Source organism: Carcharhinus amblyrhynchos, chromosome 12 (assembly GCF_965287045.1).
Source record: "Carcharhinus amblyrhynchos chromosome 12, sCarAmb.v2.hapA, whole genome shotgun sequence".
Classification (NCBI taxonomy): domain Eukaryota; kingdom Metazoa; phylum Chordata; class Chondrichthyes; order Carcharhiniformes; family Carcharhinidae; genus Carcharhinus; species Carcharhinus amblyrhynchos.
This window is the reverse complement of record NC_137335.1, coordinates 24,723,458-24,745,256: the sequence shown is the minus strand read 5'-3', so window position 1 is coordinate 24,745,256 and position 21,799 is coordinate 24,723,458. Positions and strand designations below refer to the sequence as shown.

At 42.6% G+C, this 21,799-nt stretch overlaps 1 protein-coding gene and 1 long non-coding RNA gene across 3 annotated transcripts in view; one reads left to right on the top strand and one right to left on the bottom strand.

Moving 5' to 3' along the window:
- LOC145350857 (uncharacterized) overlaps nucleotides 1-21,799 on the top strand; it is a 150,302-nt gene that overhangs the window by 33,774 nt on the left and 94,729 nt on the right. The window lies entirely within an intron of this gene.
- The window catches only part of plg (plasminogen), a 126,765-nt gene that overhangs the window by 38,342 nt on the left and 66,624 nt on the right, over nucleotides 1-21,799 (bottom strand). Inside the window, exons 10-11 of the mRNA XM_080200230.1 lie at nucleotides 9,489-9,645; nucleotides 6,624-6,814 (exon numbers count right to left, since the gene is read on the bottom strand). Coding sequence (XP_080056356.1) covers nucleotides 6,624-6,814; nucleotides 9,489-9,645 — 348 coding nt within the window. The remainder of the gene's footprint in view (nucleotides 1-6,623; nucleotides 6,815-9,488; nucleotides 9,646-21,799) is intronic.

The following is a 21,799-nucleotide window of genomic DNA, read 5'->3' as shown; positions in this document are numbered from 1 at the left end:
AACCTGCCCCACCATTCAATAAGATCACATCTGATCAGATTATAACCTTAATCTTAACGCTACCCCCCCGATAGCCTTTCAACCTTGGTCAGTTTGCTGATGACACAAAAATAGGCAGGATAGTAAGATGTGAAGAAAACAGAAGAAGGCTACAAAAGGTATATAGATTGGTTAACTGAGTGGAGAAAAATCTAGCAAATGTCCATTTTAGCAGGAATTTTTTTTAAGTATAGTATCTTAATGGCAAGAGTATGAGATGCAGAGGGCTCTGGGTGTCTGGCTTATCAAGACTTTATCTAGCCCTGCGTTTAAATACTCAAAGACTCTGCTTCCAGTCCCTTTTGAGAGAGGGAATTCAAAAGAATCATGACTCTTTGGGATTTTTTTCTGTCTTAAATGGGCAACCACAAACACCTAATTCTAGATTCTCCCACAAGAGGAAACATTCTCTCTACATTCACCCTGTCAAAGCCCCTCATAATCTTATATGCTTTGATCAAGTCATCTCTTACTCTTCTGAATTCAGTGGCTACAAGCCTAGCCTGTCTATCTTTCTTTGTAAGAAAATGCGCCCATTCCAGGCATTAGTTTAATAAACCTTCTCTGAACTGCTTCTAAAGCATTGACATCCTTCTTTAAATAAGGATACCAATACTGCACAGAGGACTCCAAATTTGGTCTCACCAATGGCCTGTATAATTGAAGCATAACCTCTCTACTCTTGTATTTAATTCCCCTTGCAAAAAACATAACATTTTATTAGCTTTCTTAATTACTTGCTATACCTGCATGCTAATCTTTTCCAAGTCATCCAGATTCCTCTGCATCTCACAGCTCTGCAATCACTTGCCATTTAGATAATATAGTTTTTTTCATTTTTCCTGCTAAAATGGACAATTTCATATTTTTCCACTTAATACTTAGGAGAGATGTGATAGCACTGGAAAGGATGCAGAGGCAATTTACCAGGATGTTGTCTGAACTGGAGAATTTATTTATGAAGAGAGATTGTACAGACTGGGGTTGTTTTCCTTGGAACAGAGGAAACTGCGGGGAGGGGCATGATTAAGATGTATAAAGTCATGAGGGGTACAGTTAAAGTAGACAGAAAGAAACTTTTCCCTTGGCGGAGGAATCAGTGACCAGGAGGCATGGAATTATGGTTAGGGGTAGGTGATTTAGAGGGATATGAGGAAAAACTTTTTTCACACAAAGGATAAAGAACAGGACAGCAGAGGAACAGGCTGTTCAGCCTACCAATTCTGTGCTGACACAGATGCCTCTCTAATCTAATATTTCCTTTCCTGTATGTGTCCATATTTCTCTATTCCCTGCCTATCCATGTATGTATCCAGATGCCTCTTGGAACGTTGTTATAGAATCTGCTTCCACCACCTCTTCCGGCAGTGCATTCCAGGCATTCACCACCTTCTGTGTGAAAAACTTGCCACTTACATCTCTCTTAAACTTTTCCCCCTCTTCCTGTCAACTTATGACCCCAAAAAATTGACCTTTCGACTCAGGGAAAAAGACTCTATTTATCCAAGCCAGTCATAATCTTGTAAACCTCTATCAGGTCCCCTCTCACCCTCTGATGTTCCAATGAAAACAAACCAAATTTATTCAACTTTTCTTCATTACTCATATCCTCCAAACCAGGCAACATCCCAGTAAATCTTTTCTGCACCCTTTCCAATGTATCAACATCCTTCCGGTAGTGTGGCGACCAGAATTGTACACAATTCTCCAAATGCGGCTAACCAAAGTCTTGCACAGCTGCAACATGATTTTCCAATTCCTATACTCAACGTCCTGGCCTCTGAAGGCTAGTATGCTATATGCCTTCTTGAACGCCTTGTCCACCTTCAGGGGACTGTGAATCTGCACACCTAGATCCCTCAGTATGCTAATATTTCTAAAAGTTCTACTATTTATTATACACTTTCCTTCTGCAGTAGACCTTCCAAATCACATCACCTCACATTTATCTGAGTTAAATTCCATGTGCCATCTTCAGCCCAGGTCTCCAGCCGATTTATATCCTGTTTCCTCTGACAGTCCTCCTCACTATCTGCCTCTTCCTCAATTATTGTTTCATGTGCAAATTTACTAATCAGATTGCCTACATTTTCCTCCAAATCATTTATATATATTACAAACAGCAGAGGCCCCAGCACTGATCCTTGTGGAACATAGTTTGTCACAGACTTCTAGTTAGAAATGTACCCTCCCACTGCTACTCTCTGCTTTCTATGCCCAAGCCAGTTTTGTATCTATCTTACCAGCTCACCTCGGGATCCCATATGACTTCACCTTCTGTAGCAGCTTATCATGAAGAATCTTATCAAAGTCCATGTATACAACATCCACTGCCCTGCCCTAGTCAATTTTTCTTGTCACTTCCTCAAAGAGTTCAATCAATTTTGTGAGACATGACCTCCCCTTCACAAAACCATGCTGCCTATTGCTAATAAATCTATTCTCTTCCAGATATGACTACTTCCTGTCCCTAAGAATCTTCTTCAATATTTTCCTCACCACTGATGTAAGGCTCACAGGCCTGTAATTTCCCAGATTGTCTCTTCGCCCTTCTTAAACAGAGGAACAATCCTTTGGTACCTTGCCCATGGCTAAAGAGGATACAACGATTTTGGCCAAAGCCTCAGCAATTTCTTCCCTCACCTCTCTCAGTATTCTGGTATAGACCCTATCTGGCCCTGGGGACTTGTCACCTTAATTTTTTTTAAAATCTCCATTACCTCCTTCCTCCCTTTTTATCTCAATATGCCCTAGAATGTCATCATCATCCTCCCACATTCACTATTCACCACATCCTTTTTCTACTGATGCAAAGTACTCATTAAGGACCTCATCTGGCTCCAAACAGAAATTTCCTCCACTGTCCTTGAATGGACTTACTTGAGATTTTCCTTGATCCTGTTTGCCAAGGACATTTCATGGCCCCTTTTAGCCCTCCTAAGACCCTGGTTAAGCTCTTTCCTGCTATCTTTGTGTTCCTCAAGAGCCTTATCCGTTTTCAATTTCCTGAAATTCATGTATGCTGCCTCCTTTTTCACTAAGCTCACAATCTCTCTTGTCACCAGGGTTCCCAAATTTTACCATCTTTACCCTTGTTCTGAATTGTTAACAACTGACTTCTAAAAGATACCCACATATTGGATGTGGATTTACCCTCAAACAGCCACCCCCAGTCTATATTCCCCAGATCCTGCCTTATACTGTCATAGTTAGCCTTCCCCCAGTTTAATACTTTCACTCTGGGACTGCTTCTTGAAACTGATGGAACTGTTCCCAAAATGGTCCCCCACTGAAACATCAATCACCTGTCTAGGCTTGCTTCCCAGAACCAGGTCTAAAATAGCCCCTTCCCGAGTTGGGCTATCTACATATTGCCTCAAGAAGCACTCTTGGACACAGAACAAATTCTGCCCCGTCCAAGCCTCTGGCACTAAAGGAATCCCAATCTATATTGGAGAAGTTAAAATCAACTATCACAACAACCCTGTCATTTTTACATCTTCCCATATCAGTTCCCCCACTTCATTCTGGCTATTAGGGGGCCTGTAGTACAGTCCCAACTGCTCATGTTCTTGAACTCTACCCATATGGCTTCACTGCATGATCCCACGAAGGTGTCCTTCCTCTGTTTAGCTGTGACACTCCCCCTAATCAGTCAAGCAACATTCCCACCTCTTTTGTCAGTCTCTCTATCTCGCCTGAAGCATCTAAATCCCGAAATACTAAATTACCAGTCTTGCCCTTCTTTCGTCCAAGTCACCATAATTGCCACAATATTGTAATTCTGTGTAGTAATCTAAGCTTTAAATTCATTTGCCTTACCTATCATACTCTTTGCGTGAAAGCAAACACACCTCAGACCATCTGTGCCATCATGTTTTGTGCACTCTCCCTGTGTTTTATTTCTCTTAGCCTTACCATTCCAGGACCCATTCACTGGGTTCTCCAGAGTTTCTGTACTCTGTGACCTACCACTATGGATTCCTTATTAGTTTAAATCCACAAAAGCTGATTTGGAGTTTGAAACTCACTGAAAGGCTGGTGGAGGCAGAGATCATTATCACTTCTAAGAAGTACTTAAATGTTCATTTGTGATGCCAAGGTATACAAGGCTGGCCAAGTGATGAGAAGTGGGATTAGAATAATTAGGTGGTTTGCCTTTGACTGGTGCAGATACGATGGGCCAAAGGGCCTTGTTCTGTGCTGTTTATCTCAGTGACTCTATAATATTGGACAGTGTCAGTTCTAAATGTAACATTAGTTAGTGGAATGATCCCTTAAAATTTAATTTATTTTTTCTTTCTCAACAGTTTATCATGCCCTTCGTAAGAGGTTAGTGGACAAAGCTAAAAAACAAGGATGGGTGTAATGTATTGGCATGGACCGAGAATTGGTTGACAAAGAGTGGGAATAAATGCATCTTTTTCTGAGTGGCAGGCAGTGACTAGTGGGATACCACAGGGATCAGTGCATGGACCTCAGCTATTGATGATATATATAAATGACCTGGATGAGGGAACCAAATGTAACATTTCCAAGTTTGCTGATGTCACAAAACTGGGTTGAATTGTGAGGAAGATGCAAGGGGACTTCAATGTGATTTAGACAAGTTGAGTGGGAAAACACATGGCAGACATAATACAATGTGGCTAAATGTGAAGTTATACACTTTGGTGCGAAGAACAAAAAGTGGGGGCCGGTGGGGGGAGGAATTCTCCTGTCCCGACCACTATGGGAATTGTTGAGGGCAGGGAGCAGACCGTGCAAAGGTCCATTGACCTAGGGATGGATTCTCCGTTTTTGGAGTGAGCGTGGTCGGAGAACCCCAGCCCAAAAAGTATTATTTAAATAGTGAAATATTAGGAATTGTGGATGTACAAAGGAATCCAGTTGTTCTTGTACATCAGTCAGTGAAAGTGGAGAGGCAGGTCTAGCAAGCAGTTAGGAAGATCATTAATATGTTGGCCTTCATTTCAAAGGGATTTGAGTTCAGAAGCAGGGATGTCTTAGTGCAGTTATACAGGGTCTTGGTGAGGTACACCTGGAGTATTGCATGCACTTTTGGCTTCCCTATCTGAGAAGGAATATACTTGCAATTGAGGGAGTGCAGCAGTAGGTTCACTAGACTGATAACGTGATTGGTGGGACTGACCTCTGAGGAGAGATTGCTTCAGCCAGGCCTGTATTCACTGAAATCTAGAAGGGTGAGAGGAGATTTGTTTGAAGTATATAAAATTCTAATAGGGCTAGACAGACTAGTTGCAGGGAAGGTATTTTCTCTGTTTGGAGAATCTTGAACCAGGAGGACACAGTGTCAGGATACTGGGTAGATCCTTTAAGATTGAAATGAGGAAAAATTTCTTCACTCAAAGGATAGCGAACCTGTGGAATTCTCTACCACGGAAGGCTGTGAAGGCCAAGTCATTGAATGTATTCAAGAAAGAGATTTTTTAAAGATTTTAATGGCATCAAGGAGTATGGGGAAAAAGCATGAATATGGCATTGGACCATAATCTTATTGAATAGTGGAGCAGGCTCAAAGTGCAGAATGGCCTACTCTTGCTCCTAGTTTCTGTGTTTCTAATTTTACTAATTCAGACCCAATATAATACTGAAATGGGACAGATTTTTGTCATAGTTTAAGAACTATAAGTTGGACCATTTTCTGCCATCTGGAAAAACAGATGTCTGGCCATTTGTTTTACCTGCTTCTCTTCATAGAGTTGCTTTATGGCTTCACTATGAATGCATGCTGAACTCCAAAGATAGCTAATGGGCTTAGCCCTGTAGGCAGTGTTTACACAGTTGCACAGGTAGTGCTAGCTTTGTTTGATTTGACAGCTTTATGAGGCTGTAATAAGTTATTAATTATTTGATGCAGTTATGGCTACAGGAAATGTTGGTAAGGGTTCCTTGAGGGAGGATGGAGATAACAAAAGGGTATGGAAGGGGCGTGGAGGTATTGCAAGGGGTATAGAATGGGCATAGGGTAATGGCAGGAGTATAGAAAGGACATGGGGGTAATGGAAGGGACATGGGGAATCTAAGGAGACATGGAGATGGCATGGGAAATATGATGAAGCAGAGATTGGGTACGAGTTTATGAAGTGGAATGGGATGAGCGTAGGCAATTATAAGGGGTCATGGGGATATTAGGCGGCATTGGCAAGATTCTTTAAACTTGCGTATTAGAAGGTTCCCAGCTCCACAGAAGGCTGCCCCCAACATTCACAAGCTGATTTATCTAGCAGGGTTCTCACAACCTTCAGGAACACAGCTACCTGCACAAAATTAGAACTTCCGGTAGGGATTTAAATGGTGAATTAAAGTCACTTTGAGTGAATGTCAGATCACAACCCACTATAATTCCTGCCCTGGCAAAAATATAGGATGGCAGGAATCATACAGGAAATTTAAAAATGTTTTCCATTTTATCCTTCCCATGTAGATTTATGTTGGTCAGCTTAGCAAGTGTTCGTATTAATTGTCTTTTCAACAAATTCTACAGTGCTTCATATAACATAGTATCAATGCTTTTGTAATAACTAGATGTATTCGTGCCCCGTGAAGTCACTTCTAATTACCTGGTTGATCATCAGATATTTGCGATATTTCATCACCTTCCGCATGTACAGGAACGATCATTGTGGACTGAGGTTTTAAGATGTCACATTTTGAAACTCTGCAGTATTCCCATCGAACTGAAGGATCAGTTGTGTAGCACCAAGGTGCCTTATCCTGATCAGGATTTCTGCAATAATTGTTAGCCAATCCTCTGTAGATTGAAAGTGAAAACATCACAATTATTCAGGGCTATATTTCGGGTGAATCATTTCTATTTTTGCCCTAGAGAGAAGCTTTTAGGTCTTGTAATGGTGCTTATCTTGCAAGATTATGTATTTCTTTGGCACCTCACTAAAGGAGGTTCTGTTACCGAAGCTGTTTGATACTTAGAAATAATTACCAGATCTAACGTTTATCCATAAAAAAAGGGAAAATGGTTACATAGTGCAAACATCAATGGACCAGTGAACCAGATCCCACGCTGTTGTTCTGGGAACAAGTGTTCAAGTCCCACCATGGCAGCTGGTGAAATCTAATTTTGATAAATAACTTGGAATTGAAAAAGCTACATTGAAAATCTCTGTCCTCATTCACGGCTGAGGTTCTGGTGCCGCTGAAAGTGAATGGAGTTTTGGCTGGAAATTGCAGAGGGATGGTTACAGACAAGATTGGAGAATCATGGCCTAGTCTCAGTAATGGTGATCATGAAGCCATTGTTGATTGTTGTCAAAACCTATCTGGACACTATTCCTCCTTTAGGGAAGGAAATCTGCCATCCTTAACTGATCTAGCCTGCATGTGACTCCAGACCAACCACAGTGTAGTTGACTCTAAACTGCCTTCCGAAATGGTGTGGCAAGCCACTCGGCTCGAGGGCAGTTATGGATAGACAACAAATGCTGGCCTAGCCAATGATACCCACCTTCCATGAAAAACAATAGCTTTCAAAATTCTGAGTACAATAACATGGTTCTCAAGCACTGAAAAGTAAAGTTTTAAACAACTATTATGAAATAAAGTAGTAGGCTAGATACAAAGTTTTTTTAAAAAAAATTGACATGGAGACCGGGGTAAAGGCACTAGAATGAGGGAGGTTTGGGAAAATAGAGTGGGGAAACAAGAAAGTGGAAACAAAAACACAAGAAAGGAAATAATGAGATCATAAGGGAAAGGAAGAATGTACGAGAGATAGTAAGTAAGATAATACAGAGGGTTGTTGAGAAAGGCAGGCAATGAAATTCTTTAGAACACTCAATAGAATGGATGGAATTTTCCCAAAACATTTTTGAATGTTGTCCCCAGTGAAAAATGATTGAGATACCAGCGTTGGACTGGAGTAAGCACAATAAGAAGTCTCACAACACCAGGTTAAAGTCCAACAGGTTTATTTGGCAGCACAAGCTTTCACCTGATAAAGGGGCAGTGCTGGAAAGATTGTGCTGCCAAATAAACCTGTTGGACTTTAACCTGGTGTTGTGAGACTTCTCCCAGTGGAAAAACCAGTGAGATTCCCATTGTTGGTTTGGTGCAATTCAGTTTGCAATTCATCCACACATACACAAATTGTTTTGAAGCCTGAAGAGATTCTCACTGAATTCATCCACACTTAGAAATTATTTTGGAGTGGGAACTTAAAAATGTGACATGCCAGCTCCTCGGAAATCAAGGTGCCATTTTTAAGAGGTGCCTTGATCTCCGGACAACCCAACACACCCTTCTGCCTCTCCCCCCTTATTTGCTGATTAAGACCGCCCTCCTCCCAAGGGAGTGACACCTTAATATGGGATCACACAATGCACCCACTTCAGCTCCCCACCCCCTTTTGGCACTGCCAGCTGGTAATAAGGTAGTGTCAATCTGGTAGTGCCAGATAGGCATTGCCAAGTTGGCACTATCAGGGGTGCTGGATTGGTGCCAGGATACTATCCAGTCATTTCCCTGACCATTCAGGGCTTCAGTAGCCTCTGGGACCCACGGTGTGGCCATCATGGCTGGTGTTTGTTTGTGGAGACCAGTAGTGATTTGTGCCAGGTTCTCGCTGTGCCTGAGGGTCAGAGATTTGCAGGAATCAGGAGAAACTGGCTCTAAAGAACTATGCATATTTAAATGACTATATAAATACACTAACCTGTTTCACACCCTTACTGAGTATGCACCTGATTACATCAGGGTGCAGGGGCTGGGAGAATCCCAAAAAAGATTCTTGCTCGTGCTAACCATGCTATGGCTCCTCACCTACAGTTCTCTGGCCCTAATGCGACTTGTGCATGGGGCCACAAAATCATGGCCATTGATCATAATAATGGAATATTTATGTGCAATTATTTGCTACACTAGTATTATTGGAGGCTTCGCACAATTTTTCCTGCTCTTGAAGTTCATTTAAGGGGTACTCTAGGCAAACACATTATTACACTGTGCCAGCTATACTAATTTTGGCTTGTTAATGATGAAATGCCTTAAAGAAAAATGTTCACATTTGTAACATTCTCATCTCTGACTCAGAAGGTTGTGAGTTCAAATCCCACTTCAGTGATTCGAGCGTGTACTGAAGGAACCCTACACTATCAGAGATACCATCCTTCAGATTAAACATAAAACCAAGGCCCCTCTTCCTTCAAATTTGCCACGGCATATTTTTGAACAGCAAAAGAGTTCTTGTTGAACTGGACAATTCATCAACCAACATCACTAACGCAGATTATCTGTCAGTGTCTTATTGTGACACCTCACTGCGCAAATTAGCTGTTTCTTACACTTCAAAAGTATTTCATTGGTTGTAAAGTGCTTTCACTATGTCTTGATGCCATGGAGAGGACTTTTTAATTGGAAGTCTTTCTTTGGGCCTGTGATCAGCTAGGTATAAAATCAATCTATATACATACGCATTAGGAAAATTGCGTGAGGTTTTCACATGTTTATGTGGTGTCATGGAATCCCATTCCTGGCATCTTTTTCCTGAGAGTGTCATGGATGTCGTCCCACGATAGTCATAACCATTTCTATTATAGCAATCAGTAGGTCCACCTTCATTTGTTGCCACTGAAAAGTAAACAGCATAGAAGATCTTGAAGAACATTTTGATATAAAAAAACCTCAATCTTGTATTATTTACCGGTATTCCTTGTTAATTTGCTGTTTGCAGTAATTGTAGTTTTGTCATTAATGGAACGTTCCACACACATGAGGATGGCCTCAACTGGGATCTTGGGTTCATGTCACACTATCTGTAACCCCCACGACTTGCCTGGGCTTGCAAAATCTCACTAACTGTCCTGGCTGGAGACAATACACATCTCTTTAACCTGTATTTAACCCTCTATCCATTCACATTGTCTGCACCTTTAAGACTTGATTACCTGTAAAGACTTGCATTCCAATTATTATTTTGTAAATTGAGTTTGTGTCTTTATATGCTGTTTGTGAACAGAACTTCCACTCACCTGATGAAGGAGCAGCGCTCTGAAAGCTTCTGGTTGTGCTACCAAATAAACCTGTTGGACTTCAACCTGGTGTTGTGAGACTTCTTACTATGCTTACCCCAGTCCAATGCCAGCACCTCCACATCATAACCACAAGATAGACAGGAAAATCTAGACTAAATTGTAAATAATTCCATTGTATAATTTCAAGGGGTGTCAGTCTTGGCTCAGTAGTAGCATGCTTGCCTTAGAGTCAGATGGTTTGTGGTTCAAATTCTACATAGTCTGGGCTGCTGTTTCAGTGCAGTATTGGTTGGGTGATGTATTACTGGAAATGCTTTCCTGCAGATCAAATCAAGTTTGCTCTCTCAGGTGGATATAAAAGATGAGATGGATTTATTTGGTGAAAAGCAGTAAAGTGCCCCTTTGTGCCCTGGTTAATATTTATCCCTCAACCAACATTATTAATGCAAATTTGCTTGTCGCTATCATGTTACTGTTTGTAGGAGCTTGCAGTGATCAAATTGGTTGCAGCTTCCTATGCTATAACACTTCATTTGTTGTCAAATACTTTGCAACTTTGAATTGGTAAAAACAGCAACATAAATGTGTCCAAAATATTGTAATTCTCTAATGTCCACAATAATTTACCATGCATTTAAGTTGATAAAACTGTTAAAGCACATAGAATCTTTGGCTTTATATGTAAAGGAGCTAGGGAGTAATGGTCATCCTTTATCCCATGAATATGTACAGATTTTATAAGGAAAAATTTATTGCAAAATTTTCCCCAAAAAATTCGAAGTGCAAATATTCCTGTCCCACTCGTGCAGGAATCATAGTGGGCGGGACACAGACCACACAAAGATCCGTTGTCCTCAGGTGGGATTTTCCGATTTTGGCTGGAAAATCCTGCCCTGAGTGTCACAAAAGTCTGAAAACTGGAATGTTTCACTTTGATTTTTCAATGAGTTACCCCACGCAATTTCCCCACACTGTCATTTGTTTTGGCAGTAGGGAGTTTCACGCCGGTAAGGGCGGGGGGGGGAGCGCGGAGACTAAGCTCACCAGAGAAGCAGGCTGCAGTCTATTACATATGCGCCCTTATTTCCCACAAGTATATGGGAGACCTGTCAACCACCATCCTCCCACAGACCCTGATCTCTAACCCCACCCCCCACCTGATCGGCAGCCACTACTAGCCCCTACCCTCAATACAAAAATCCTCCTTCCCTCCCCTCCTACTGTCTGGCTCCGCCCTCTACTGGCCACACCCCCACCATGAGTTGCCTCCTCCTCAGACCCCGTGGGCAGTGCCAGGTTGCCATGCTAGCTCTGTCCCGCCCACTCACCTCCAGTCCCACCGGTGAGGCCATCACATCAGGTCTCTGCTGGTGGGGATCATCTGTGATCCTCACTGGTGAGGACCTCCAGCGAGGTTGGAAAGCTAAGTGAGCCCAGACGATTCTGTCCCAGGCTCACAAATAATATTAGAATGAGTTTATAAATACTTAAATTGCACCCTTGCACCCTTCCTGGGTGTGAAGTTGATTATGTCAGAAAAAACGTCTGGGAAGATCGCGACTTGCTGTATGCCAGGCGTGATTCCCATTTTTAGCCTCTCGCTGAAATTTCCCACCCCACTAATCGATTTGCGCAGCAGGGTGGGAAACCGTGACTGTAATCTTTCTTTTAAATGGAGACACGAAGCCTTCAACAATGGTCACCAAAAGCCCTCGACTGTTGTGCTTGTCAAGATTCTAGAAAGCTCCAAGTAGATTGCAGATACATATACCAAGACATTTGAAATTCGAGCAGATTTCTGCAAGGAAATGTTGCCAACATTAAGGGCATTTAAATGGCCATTTGATAAACATATGGATGATATTGGAATAGTGTGGGTTCGATGGGCTTTAGATTGATTTCACAGGTCAGCGCAACATCGAGGGCCGAAAGGCCAGTACTGTGCTGTAATGTTCTATGTTCTAGAGTAAACAGAAATTCAGAAACAGTGGCTTTGGAGGTGTGAATTACTCTTCCCTGCATCACCAAACCTGGAAGAATTGGAGCTGTTTAGATTAATGGACAATACATTTAAAAGGTTACTTGCCTCATGGTGGATTTTGCGCTGTGTTGCAGTGGGTATGAAGAATGCGATGGAAGTTGCCAATATCAAGGGCGCTTCCTCTGCTGAATTTTTAGGTTCTTGGGCTCTTAGTGAAAACAAAAATAAGGGGCGATCCACAACGTCACGCTCACAGCCCGCACGCAGGTTTTTGAAAAATTGGAGTGCCCAATTTAAAAAAGAATAAAAATAGAACCTCCCTCCTCCTCCCATGTCCCAAATGACCCCCACCCCACCAGGTCAAAAAACCAACCTCCCTACTGTGGAACTCCTCACACAGACGTTGAACACATTTCCCCCCCCCACCACATGGTCTAGCATGGCCTCTTCCCCCACTTAGGGGCTGTACTCAGCTGTTCAAGTGGGTTCTGTGCACTTGTCAGTTGCACGTCATGGGGAATCTGTTGTGGTTTATGTTGCCCTCACGCAAATATGAATGGACAATTAAACATGGGAAAATTATCTGCTGTAAAGGCCTGATAATTATATTTTAATATATTATGGGGAGGTGATGGCCTCATGGTTTTATTGCCCAACTATTAACCCAGAAACTCATATAATGTTCTGGGGACCTGGATTTGGCGGCAGATGGTAGAACTTGAATTCCCCCTGGAATTAAGAGCCTATTAATGACCGTGAAATCATCGTCGATTGTTGGACAAACCCAACTGGTTTACTAATGTCCTTTAGGGAAGGAAATCTGCCATCCATACCTGATCTGGCCTACATGTGACTCCAAAGCCACAGCAATGTGGTTGACTCTCAGCTGCCCTCTGAAATGGCCTAACAAGCCACTCAGTTGTATCAATCGCTACAAAGCCTCAACAAAGAAATGAAACCAGACAGACCTTTTGGCATTGGTCAAGGGACTGGAAAAGACAGCGGCAAAACAAACAGCCCTGTCGACCCTGCAAAGTCCTCCTTCTTAACGTCTGGGGGTTAGTGCCAAAATTGGAAGAGCTGTCTCACAGACTAATCAAGTAACAACCTGATATAGTCTTTCTCATGGAATCATATCTTACAGATAACACCCCAGATACCACCATTGTCATCCCTGGATATGTACTGTCCCACTGGCAGGACAGACCCAGCAGAGGTGGCCACAAAGTGGTATACAGCCAGGAGGGGGTTGCCCTGGGAGTCCTTAACATTGACTCTGGATCCCATAAAGTCTTGTGGCTTCAGGTTAAACATGGGCAAGGAAACCTCTTACTGGTTACCACGTACTATCCTTCTTTGGCTGACGAATCAATACTTTTCCATGTTGAACAACACTTGGAGGAAGCACTGAGGGTGGCAAGAGCACAAAATGTACTGTGGTGGGGGATTTCAACGTCTACCACCAAGAGAGGCTCGGCAGCAGCCCGACTGATTGAGTTGATTGGGTCCTAAAGGATATAATTGCTAGACCAGGTGAAAGACCAATAAGAGGGAAAAACATACTTGTCCTCATCCTTACCAATCTGCCAGCTGCAGATGCATCTGCCCATGACAGTATTGGTAAGAGTAACCACTGCACAGTCCTTGTGGAGATGAAGTCCCACCTTCTGATTGAGAATAACCTCCATCGTGTTGTGTAGCACTATTACTGTGCTAAATGGAACAAACTTCAAACAGATTTAGTAACTCAAGACTGGGCATCCGTGAGGCACCGAAGGCTATCAACAGCAGCAGAACTGTATTCCAGCGCAATCAGCAACCTCATGGCCCGGCATATCCCCCATTCAACTCTTACCATCAAGCCAGGGAATCAACCCTGGTTCAATGGAGAGTGCAGGAGGGCATGCCAGGAGCAATACCAGGCATACCTAAAAATGAGGTATCAACTTGGTGAAGCTACCAAACGGGACAATTGGCATATACAGGAAGTGATAGACAGAGCTAAGTGACCCCACAACCAATGTATCAAATCTTAACTTTGCAGTCCTGCCACATCCAGTCATGAATAGTGGTGGACAATTAAAACAACTCCCTGGAGGAGGAGGCTCCACATCCTGAATAATGGAGGAGCCCAGCGCGACAGTGCAAAAGATAAGGTTGAAGCATTCACAGCAATCTTCAGTCAGAAGTGCCGAGTGGATGATCATTCTTAGCCTCCTCCAGTGGTCGCCAGCATCTCAGATGCCAGCTTCCAGCCAATTTGATACACTCTACGTGATATCAAGAAACGGTTGGAGGCACTGGATTCTGCAAAAGTAAGGGGCTCTGATAACATTCCGGCAAGAGTACTGAAGACCTATGCTCCAGAACTTGCTGCTCCCCGGACCAAGCTCTTCCAGTAAAGTCCCAACACTGGCATCTACCCAACAATGTGGAAAATTGCCCAGATATGCCCTGTAGACAAACAGCAGGACAGATCCAACCCAGCCAATTACCACCCAATCAGTCTACTCTCGATCATCAGTAAAGTGATGGAAGGGGTCATTGACAGTGCTATCAAGCAACACCTGCTCAGCAATAACCTGCTCAGTGGTGCCCAGTTTGGGTTTCACCACAGTCACTCAGCTTCTAACCTTATCACAACCTTAGTTCAATCATGGATGAGAGAGCTGAATTCCAGAGCTGAGGTGAGAGCAAAAGCCCTTGACATCAAAGCCGCAGTCGACCAAGTGTTGCATCAAGGAGCCCTAGCAAAACTGGAATCGGGGGCAAAAACTCTGCTGGTTGGAGTCACACCTGGTACACAGGAAAATGGTTGTGGTTGTGGAGGATCAGTCTTCTCAGCTCCAGGATATCTCTGCAGGAGCCCTTCAGGGTAATGTCCAAGGCCCAACAATTTTCAGCTGCTTTATCAATGAGCTTTCCTCCATCATAATTCAGAAGTGGGGATGTTCGCCGATGATTGCACAATGTTCAGCACCATTTGTGACTCCTTATGCTGAAACAGTTCATGTTCAAATGCAACAAGCTCTGGACAATATCCAGGCTTGAGCTGACAAGTGGCAAGACAAAAATGTCAGACCATAACCATCACCAATAAGAGACTCTCTCACCACTGCCCCTTGACATTCAGTGGTGTTACCATCGCTGAATCCTGTGCTGTTGACATCCTTAGGGTTACCATTGACCAGAAACACAACTGGACTCACCACATAAACATTGTGTCTTCAAGGGCAGGTCAGAGGCTAGGAGCACTGCAGCGAATAACTTACCCCCTCACTCCCCAGACCACCATTTACAAGGCACAACTCAGGACTGTGATGGAATATTCCCCATTTGGCTGGATGGGTGCAGCTCCAAGAACACTCAGGAAGCTTGGCACCATCCAAGACAAAGCAGCCTGCTTCAAACATCCACTCCCTCTAGCACTGACCTTCAGTAGCAGCAGTATGTATTATCTACAAGAGGCAATTCACCAAAAATCCTTAGGCAGTACCTTCCAAACCCACAACCACTTCCAGCCAGAAGGAAAAGGGCAGCAGACACATGGGAACATCAGCACCTGCAAGTTCCCCTTCTAAGCCATCCCGACTTGGGAATATATCATCATTCCTTCGCAGTCGCTGGGTCGAAGTCCTGGAATTCCTTCCCTAATGGCATTTTGGGTCAACCCACAGCGCGTGGATTACAGTGATTCAAGGAGGCAGCTCACTACCACCTGCTCAAGGGCAACTAGGAATGGGGAATAAAAGCTGGCTAGCCGGCAACACCCATGTCCCATGAATAAATTAAAAAAAATTCAAATATGGATTCCGAAATTCAATGTCAAAATACTTGTTATGTCATTGAGAGTTGGGATGGGGGTAGAGAGGGTGGGGCGAGTACAATTTCAGCATGATATCCTGCTGGATTGTCCACTCCTGCTGCTGTTACAGGCGTAGAAAATCCATCCCGCCAGTGGATGGGAATGTGCATCAGGCTGGGTTAATCCAATACCTGATATGAAAGCATGATTCAACAGTTTGGGATAGCAGTCATTTTCATTTTGAGCTTGGTAAGAATGGAGCTGAAAACAGGTATTTTGAGCAGAGAATCTTCTGGAAGACAGTACCAGCAAACAGCTCTAAGCTGAACTGACTGTAAACAGTTTGTGAGATTTGGGTTTTTCTCAGCCATCGAGAGTCGTAAAACTTGTGTCCAGAAATCATCACTGATGTGCTGAACAAGAAATCCAGGCAGTCTTCAAGTGTCAGGCCCTGTCAGATACTGAAATGTGTGTTTGTCCATCACACAGGTTGATGCTGTTGTGTCTCCTTCCATTTTAAGAGTTTGAGGTTGCTCAATTGCAATCTCAACCATCAGTTATCCTCCAGAGATTCAAACTCGGTTTGATGTTGAGATCCCCAGGTGAATCAGTCATGACTACATGTCATGCCTACGTTGCTAAACAGAAGCAATTATCAGAGCATTGTGATTTTGGTTTGACTCTAAATAATATGTTTTGGGATATATAATTCTGTGGCATGAAAGCGACATTATTCAGAACGGATTGCTTTCAGAAGTTGACATAAATTTTAAACAAGCAATGGAGATAGCACTGGCCATGGAAAGCTCTGAAAAAGATGCACAAGAGTTGCAGTTCATGCAAAATGGCACAGTTTATCAGTTATGTCAGGAACCTGCAGCTAGCTGTGGTACCAAAGCTGGCACAAAGCAGGAAATAATTTCAGCTATTCACAGAGCAAAAGGATGCAGTGTAGGTAATCAGACAGTGATGCTTAAAGTGAAATGCCACCAATATGAAGGTAAGCATGCTCCTGAATCATGTTGGTTTAAGGAGACTGAATGTTCTTTTGTCACAAAGGAAGACAATTGATAAAGCAGTGCAGAGCTAAGTCAAAATCACCGAGTTGATCAACCAAGACGTTACAAGTATACAATGTGGAAGTAGGCACCAGTGATTCAGCATTCACTCTGTTTAACACTCCAGGTAAATGGGAAGCGCCTCCATCCACTGGAAGAGGGGCATCAGCTTCTGTGATGGGCAAGTATACATTTCAGTACCTGAGAGAAAGAACCCAAGCATTGAAGGCGGAGAGCAGTTCTGCCAAGTTGAAGACTTATTTGGGAGAAGTAATAAAAATAAAAGACACGACAACAATACCTGTAAGTCATGGATAACAGTCTACCCAGCTTCTAGTGATAATAGTGTTGGTGAAGGACCAAGCCTTCTCAGCCCTGATTGGCTTACAGAAATCAAATTGAAGTGGGCTATCACCTCAAGTGCAGGAAGGGGTTCTGCCAGAATTAAGAAAATACGACACCATCTTCTATAGTGAATTAGGTAAAATCAAAGGGCGACAAGTTAAGATTACTTTGATTCAAAGGTGTCTCCTCAGTTCTTTGGAACAAGACTGATACCTTACAAAAGAAAATTGATAATGAGTTAAATAGGTTAGAGAATGTACGCATCACCCAGCTAGTTTGTTTCTTGGAATTGACAGTACCTATAGTCCCCGTATTGAAATCAGACAAAATTACTCACATTTGCTGCAATTATAAGCTAACAGTAATCAGGCCACCAAGCCAGATAACTATCCAGAACTGAGAAATGAAAACTTGTTTGCAAAGTTGGCAGGAGATCACTCTTACACAAAACTGGATATGAGTCACATGTATCAGCACCTTGAATTAGATGATGCTTCCCAGGGCTTTGTCATAATAAACACACACAATGGCCCATTCCAGTATACGCGCCTGCTTTTGGTGTATCTTCAGCATATGTAATGTTCAAAAGGATAACAAAGTGTCTACTGCAGGACTACCATGGATTGTAGTATAGCTTGATGATCGAATGGCTGAAGAATGGCAGATGGAATTTAATTTAGACAAATGCAAGGTGATGCATTTTGGTAGATTGAACCAGAGCAGGTCTTATTCAGTTAATGGTAGGGTGTTGGAGAGAACTACAAAACAAAGAGATCAAGGGTTTTATGTTCATTGCTCCTTGAAAGTGGAATCACAGGTGGACAGAGTGGTGAAGAAGCATTCGGCATGCTTGGTTTCATTGGTCAGAGCATTGAATACAGGAGTTGGGATGTCTTGTTGAAGTTGTACAAGACATTGGTAAGGCCAGACTTGGAATACTGGGTGCTGTTCTGATCACCCTATTATAGAAAGGATATTATTAAACTAGAAAGAATGCAGAAAAGATTTACTTGGATGCTACCGGGACTTGATGGATTGAGTTATAAGGAGAGCCTGGATAGACTGGGACTTTTTTCTCTGGAGCGTAGGAGGTTGAGGGGTGATCTTATAGAGGTGTATAAAATAATGAGGGGCACCGATTGGCTAGATAGTGAATATCTTTTCCCAAAGATAAGGAAGTCTAAAACTAGAGGGCATGGGTTTAACATGAGAGGGGAGAGATACAGAAGTGTCCAGAGGGGCAATTTTTTCACACAGAGGGTGCTGAGTGTCTGGAACAAGCTGTCAGAGGTAGTAGTAGAGGCGTGCACAATATTGTCTTTTAGAAAGCATTTAGGTAGTTACCTGGGTGTGATGAGTATAGAGGGATATGGGCCAAATGTGGGCAACTGAGATTAACTTAGGGGTTTTAAAAAAAAGAGTGGCATTGACAGGTTGGGCTTAAGGGCTTGTTTCCATGCTGTAAACCTCTATGACTTTATCTCTTTATAACTGGGTCAACTGAAGCTAAACATCTAGCAAACTTAGAAGAGGTGTTAAAGGGATTTCTGGAGGCAGAGGTTAATCTCAAAAAAAAGAAGTGTACCTTTCATGTCACTGAGGTGGCCCACCTAGGGGACTATGTAGAAGCACAATGATTAGATTCTGTGGAAGATAAGGTCACAGCAATAAAGGAGGCACCTATCCCTATAAAGGTAACTGAACTCGAATTGTTTTTACAGATGGTGAAGTATTATGGATTTTTTTTAACCAAACTTATCAATGCTACTGGCTCCCTTGCATTCTACCAAAGAAACAACATTGTTGGCCTTGAAGCCTCTCCACAAGGAAGCTTTCAGCAGAGTGAAGCAATTGCTGCATTCCTCAAATCTCAGTACACTTCTGTCTAGAGCATGGATATTGACTTGGATATTGACTCTCTATATGGTGTTGGGTAGTGTTGTCCCATGGGATGCTCTGAAAGACTGATAGGGTATTTGTCAAGAGGCTGAAGCTGGAAAAGGTTACTCACAAATTGAGAAGGAAGGACTGTCAATTGTCTTTGGCTTCAGGAAATTCAATCATTATTTACAAAGTAGGCACTTTACCATCGTTTCTGACCACAAACTGCTGTTGGGTCTTTTCAAAGAGGACATGCTCTCAATACCTCAGCAAGAATTCAATGACGGGCATTAATTCTGTCCACCTACGAATGTACTTTCAAGCACCAATCTGGAACACACAGAGTGAATGTGGACACCCTTACTTGCAAGAAACTATATATACTCCTGTACCACAGGAAATCATCATGGCATTAAATATTTTAGACACATTGCCAGTCTCTGCGAAGCAGATAAGCAACTGGACAAATTGAGATCCACTTCTATCCAAAATGAGTAGCAAAATGCTTATAAGATGAGTAAATCAGCCAGTTTCCAGGGAAATGAAACAATTCCTACCCACAAGAAATAATTGAATTGTCAGGATGGCATCATATTCTGGGGAGCAAGTGTAGTAATTCTTGTACCAGGCAGAGAGTTGCTCCTAACTGAATCACACAACACTCATCCTGGCATCTTTAGGATGAAGATGCTTGCTTGTAGTTATATGTTGTAGCCTGGTGTTGATGATGATATTGAGAAACTAATCAAGCATTGTCAACAGTGCCAACTGCAACCAAATTGCCTGTTACAGCCTGACTGGATCCTTGGGAATGGCCTGACTAACCATGGATATGAATCCGTATTGATCATGTTGATCCATTCCTGGGCACAATGTTTTTACTTGTTATTGATGCACATTCCAAATGGATGGAGATTTTTGAGGTGAACTCACATTGCACACTACTATCTAAAGGTTATGCCAAAGCTTTTCAACTCACAATTACCTGAAGCCATGGTATCAGACAATGGAACTGTATTCACAAGTACTGAAGTTCAAAACTTCACTGCTCTCAACAGTATTAAACATATCAGAACTGTGCCTTACTATACTGTACCAAATGGATGAGCAAAGAGTGCCATCCAATCTTTCAAGCCTAGCCAAAAGAAAATGTCAAGAGGGACCTTTTTACCAAAGTCTCACAATTCCTTCTTAGCTATCGTATCATTCCACATGCAACAATGGAAGTTCCACCAGCAGAGCTGGTCTCAGAATGAGAATGAATCATGTGTTTCTAAATTTGCTGGGGAGGGTAAAGGCCAGCCAAAGTAATCAGGAAGCAAGACACAATTCACATAGTACATTAATGGTAAATGAAGTTATTCTATAGTTGATCAAATTTGATCCCTGGAATTTTTGTCTCCTTTTCATACCAAATGGACTTGTAGGGTTGGATTGTTTGTAAACACATGAACTACTTGAGTAGACAAATGCATCAGCAGTCAGTGTTGTCATCAAAATATGTTTCCAAACTCGTAAACACTGAAGTACCTAACCGACCTGTTACAGACATAACTGAAGTCTCCTTGATGGCAAATAGTGATAAACTGCCTGTACCCATTATTGCAGTCAACTTTGATCCTGTGGAAGCATCTCAGACAACAGAATTGTGCTGCTCGACAAGGATCAGGAATCTCCCTCAGGGACTTGATTTATAATTGTCTGAGTTATGTATCTAATGTTTAGTTAGAATTTAGGAGTGAGTAAATTAGTTACTAAAGATTCTACCTGGAGTTAAAGGGAGTTGCATGTGGTGATTCTCTCTTTAAGGACAACAACAGCAGAGTAGCAGTCAATTAGTCTGGGTTACCAATTGGGATTCAAAGTGGGGGATAACTTGAAGGAGAGTTCTCCGAATGCAGAGGTGTTTTGGAATTAGCTGCAAACATGCAGTTCCTGTGGATGATAAATCCATTTTTGTTTTATGAATGCACTTTTATGAAAGTGCATCAGTACAGAAAGGGGCTAGGTTGGGAGGAGACACTGTAGTGCTTAGTCAACAGGGCAATGGGGAACTCTGCAAAAGACCAAGACCTTGGTTATTGGCTTGTAGTCAGGAGTCACAGAGTATAGATGCTCCTGTTCTGTTGTGGAAAGAAGTCAGAGAGGAGAAGTGGTCCAGAAACTATGTGGACCTCATGATTAGAGATCAGAGATTGGAGACAGTTATAGGATGCAGTGGGCATGCTACAGGAGTATTCACTGAGAGTATGGTGTATTCCAGCTCCACAGAGATTCAAGGGCTGTGTGCTCCAGAGGAACTTGCACAGCTTGGTATGCAGGGCTGTTTCACATTCACTGTCCTTAGACTTGACTGTCTCTTTGCTGGGCTGCAGATAGAATGCTGATTGTAACTGGAGGCATCTGCAGCTTGTAGATTGGAAACAACAAAATAAACATGGGGTGTATGGTCATTTATACAGCCTCTAGGTGGGGTGGGTAGAGATCCACATGGGACATGGGCATGTCACAAGCTATCAACTCAGAGGGGAGAGTAGGAATGTCCACCACTATGACATCCAGTATTTTTTGAAGAGGCTGTACCTTCATATTGTGCCACAATAATGGCACAGTTATAAATTGAAAGGCCCAGGAAGTGGCCCTGGAAATAGTAGATCCATTGGTGGTTACTTTCCAAAAT